This window comes from Opisthorchis viverrini (genome assembly GCF_000715545.1).
Source record: "Opisthorchis viverrini unplaced genomic scaffold opera_v5_286, whole genome shotgun sequence".
Lineage (NCBI taxonomy): Eukaryota > Metazoa > Platyhelminthes > Trematoda > Opisthorchiida > Opisthorchiidae > Opisthorchis > Opisthorchis viverrini.
In genome coordinates, this window is record NW_008751933.1 from 519,429 (window position 1) to 523,455 (window position 4,027).

Sequence of the window (4,027 nt, forward strand, 5' to 3'; positions counted from 1 at the left end):
AGGTCATCGCGACTCGGAAAAACTAAGTAGAATACAAGTATCCTCAATTCAGTGGTCACCATCGTAGGTACTGAAATTGTCGCGTCCACCTGGTTTTATTCCGACTTAAGCAAGCTAAATATTTCCGAAAGATACACGTAAAGAAAAAATTTTACGGTGCGCATTACTAGTCCCAGCCGGTCCCCTTGTACAAGGTATAAAATCTCAACCAAAATAAGCTTATCTTTAGGGTGTTGATGTTTCCCTGCACAAACGAATTACTAGATCTGCTCGGATGAAGAATAGGAAACAAAGACAAAGCATGTGTTCTTATTTTATATGACATAAACTGTACAGTGACTTATGGGTACATGATGTAGCTGGCTCCAATCAGCTGGTTTCTGCACCACTGCTTCCACCCGCCTCATCGGTATCTTGTTGGCTTTCCGGGCTGGAAGTCTCCCAATAGTCCGGCGGCTGGTCTTGGCCCCTCTCTATCGGCAGAGCCTCTTTTTCATGTTCCACAGCAGGCGTTTCCTCGTCAGATGATTGATCACCTCCTAGAAATTCTTCCCACTTATGAATACGATTGATTTCTTCTGACTCATCTTCTTTCAGTGAGTAGTTTGTCCTTCCATCCCAGCGTTCGACCTGTAGCTGACGTACCCCGCCAGGTCCTGGATAATTAAACAAGGCCTTGTTCAAAAACCCAAGGGCAGTGTCCGCCTCCTCCGGGGTATTAAACGTCACTGTGACGACACCCAACGGATTAGTCTGTTGGGAAAAGGGATTTAGAAATAATGCAGCAGGGCAGAGATATTGTGGCCATAGTCAACAGTCGAAGTAAAACGGCTTCTATGCTGCATGTGAAAAACTCACATCATGGACCACGATCTTCTTTACAACGCCGCATTTAGCACATTGAGCACGGAGACGATCACGGACCAAGGGGATGAGAGTCACATCAGTCTAAAGAGAGAGAGAGAAATCAGAAAGACTGGAAGACAAAGAGGTACAATTGCCATCTTGCTAAACTACCAAGAGAAACAGACGGTTATTAGATTTTCAAACAACGGATGGACTAATACACGTACAATTGTTGGCAAATCATCGGTCAAGTTGAGTAAACAGTGAGGGTATTCGACCCAAGTTGTGGCATATTGTTAGGCGGAACACCGCACAAATACCGCTTTACCGCAAACGATTGGACAAAAGATCGGGCCGCTTGTCGGTTAGGCATCAAGGCCAGCTCCAATTGTTCGAAAGTTTGGACCCAACAGCTAATCACGAACCAGTATCCACCGAGTTGCCAAGGTCGCGTTCAGGCGTCAAAATTTCCATAACTTTGTCGCCGCTTTATAAACGACGCAGTTTTGACCTGTTTTGGGCGCTAATACACAATATGCATCTCTGGTGGTTGTTTTTGACGGGAACGCTAGCTTGGAAGGTTCAGACCATGAAGTAAGCTGGGGAAATACCGTTATTACACGCATCAGGTACATAAAAACAGTGACCATAATCTCTCTAAATAAAGGCTCGAGAAAATGATGAAATCTACAAAGGACGAGAGAGACGGGTTCCAGATATGGAACCAGAGCCTCTGCCTACTGCGGGAAAAAAAATAAATAATGAATCGTTCAACTGTAACAACCTTCCGGTGCCTAGCTGCCATGCCACACGAAGGAGGCACGGGGGCTGGGATACTGCCAGGTTGCCCAAGCCTAGAGAGGGGAAACTCAAGAGGCATAGGTCAGGTTTGAACCACGGACCTTGCGGTCAGTAAATTTGCGCTCCAACCAGTCGAGCCATCTCGCCCCCTACCGCGGGAAGCCAGCACTCGAACCCACTGCGTGTACAGCCGCCTCAACATTGTTCTGCATTCCCACTACTGCTGGTGAGCAAGCTGAATATAGAGTTGTTTCAACGTTTCAAAAACGATCTCAAAGGTGCAAACACACAGGAGACTACGGATGCTTTGACAGCATTGTCCCGGAGAAACGGATGAGCTCCATCAATACATTTGGATACAAGATCAGCAGTAACAGTCAGTTGTACTTTGAAGTAGCCACGTGCAAAAAATACCATGTCTCCACGGTAGAAGGAAGAGGCAGCTAGGAAGTGAGGGAGATGGTATGCAGCAGTTAGTTGATAGAAGAGTCACTGGATAGACACAGGATCATTTACGTTCTTAGAAGAATAGTTGCAGGACTCAACTAAGAGGTGTAGGTAACAGCCACAGATAGGAGCATCCCCGACCATGTGGTATGTCACCTTTTTCAGTCTTGAAACAGTGATTGTCTGGCCTTGGAAGGTATCTGACAGCTACCGATACGAATAAGGTTTTGGTTTCAGGATTTCGTGTTTCTATGTCAGGATTTAACTGCCTCGGTATGACTTCTTCCCAGGACACTAGTGACATTGCAGAGTAGACGATCACTTGACACTGCCTAATCAACCAAGTCAGGGGGGGGGGTATTTTGTCTACTTGAGGATTCATGTAATTCCGTTCTCAGCATTGAAAACGTAAGTGCACCATGTTGTATTCCACATTTCGAATACTACTGTCGGCTACTTTTACTCGGATGGGCCGCTAAGCCACTCTGTTAGTCCGTATTTAGAGGAATACGTCAGTGCTTTGGATTGTGATCCCCTTGGAGGTATCATACATTGTTGTTGGTTTCCTATTCCATGAATTTTATCCCTCGGAGAGCGTGGCACTCAATTTGTATGACTGTTTCAAAGAAGCTGGCCAGATTGATCAGCATCACATGCAGGCATTCGGATGTGTAACCTAATTAGTGCCGTGTCGTATAATGTTAGTGTGAATTTGACCTGCGTGATAGCCTCAATAGATGAGAACATAACTTGGCGCTGCGAGAGACTCACCTGGAACCCAGCTGACTCTCTCGTTCGTGATGTTTTCAGGCAACTGAATTTACTGAACCAGGCCACCTCATGTTCTAGTTGCTACGATATTCGAGATATCGCGATACATCACAAACGAGAAATTCAGCTAGGCTCCAGGTGAGTCTCTCGCAAAACCAAATTTGTTTGCAAATTTCGTGCAAATGGGCTTCGGATAGAACATAAGATTGACGGAAACCGCAGACTGCGCCGACCTGATGAGCCCCAAGGAAAGCGAAGCCGGTCGTGGGCTGTCTAAGAATTTTCAGCAACCTTATGAGTAGTGCATTACGTATGTGACTTGCGCTGTCCACTTCCGCTAATATTTTAATAAGCGTATCAGGAAGAATACTTTTTCTGTCTGTATGTTCTCACCACTCATGTCTAGCCCACCAAACCTTTAGTTCTTATAGTGTAAACGTGTAGGAGCGGAAGGCTCGAAATAGCATTTACTAATCGTCGACTACCAGAGTGTCACTGAATCTTCCAAGTTTACAACAGGAGAGAACCGCCGGGTTTAAAAATCCACCTAGCCAGAAACAAAGAACTTATACTACTGCAATATTTTCTGGACAACGCTGCATAGTTACACGAAGGAAAATGAGGGTATATTTCGTATGTTGCATACTGCAGTGTTTACCTTAGAAGGAGATCAAATGCATAACTCATATTATTGAAGTGGCTTAACTTCGGGTTCCCCGGAAATCCATCCTATAAAACCACCATTTTAGCGAATGGACAAATCCACCGCGTGGGCACTTGCGGTTCTAGTAGGACTCGGTGTACCACCTACCATTTTGGCGACAAATATCGCAATGGGAAATTTACAAGCTCCAACTAAACAGGGGCAGACATTTTAATCGAATTCTGTATAAAAAAACAGTCTGGTGGGTCAGACGACTTTCATTACGGATCTATAACCAATTCTGGTGGACAGGGGGAATAGCTCAGTAGTTAAAGCGTGAATTCACTGACCGGAAGGTCCATGGTTCGAACCCGATCTCTGCCTCTTGACTTCCCCTGTCTAGGCTAGAGAAACCTGGCAGTATCCCAGCCCTCGTGCTACAGCTGAATGATTTTTTTTTCTGGCAGACGGTGTTATGTACGATCTTGTGCGGTGCCGGCTGATTTGTAATGCTGCAAT

The 4,027-nt window shown here is 45.5% G+C and overlaps 1 protein-coding gene across 1 annotated transcript in view; it reads right to left on the bottom strand.

The window, feature by feature from the left end:
- Window positions 1–309: 309 nt before the first annotated feature.
- The window catches only part of T265_09428 (hypothetical protein), a gene marked incomplete at both ends in the record, with an annotated part of 15,485 nt that continues 11,767 nt past the window's right edge, over window positions 310–4,027 (bottom strand). The window contains 2 exons of the mRNA XM_009175482.1: window positions 310–753; window positions 859–948. Of these exons, the coding sequence (XP_009173746.1) occupies window positions 370–753; window positions 859–948 (474 nt within the window). The remainder of the gene's footprint in view (window positions 754–858; window positions 949–4,027) is intronic.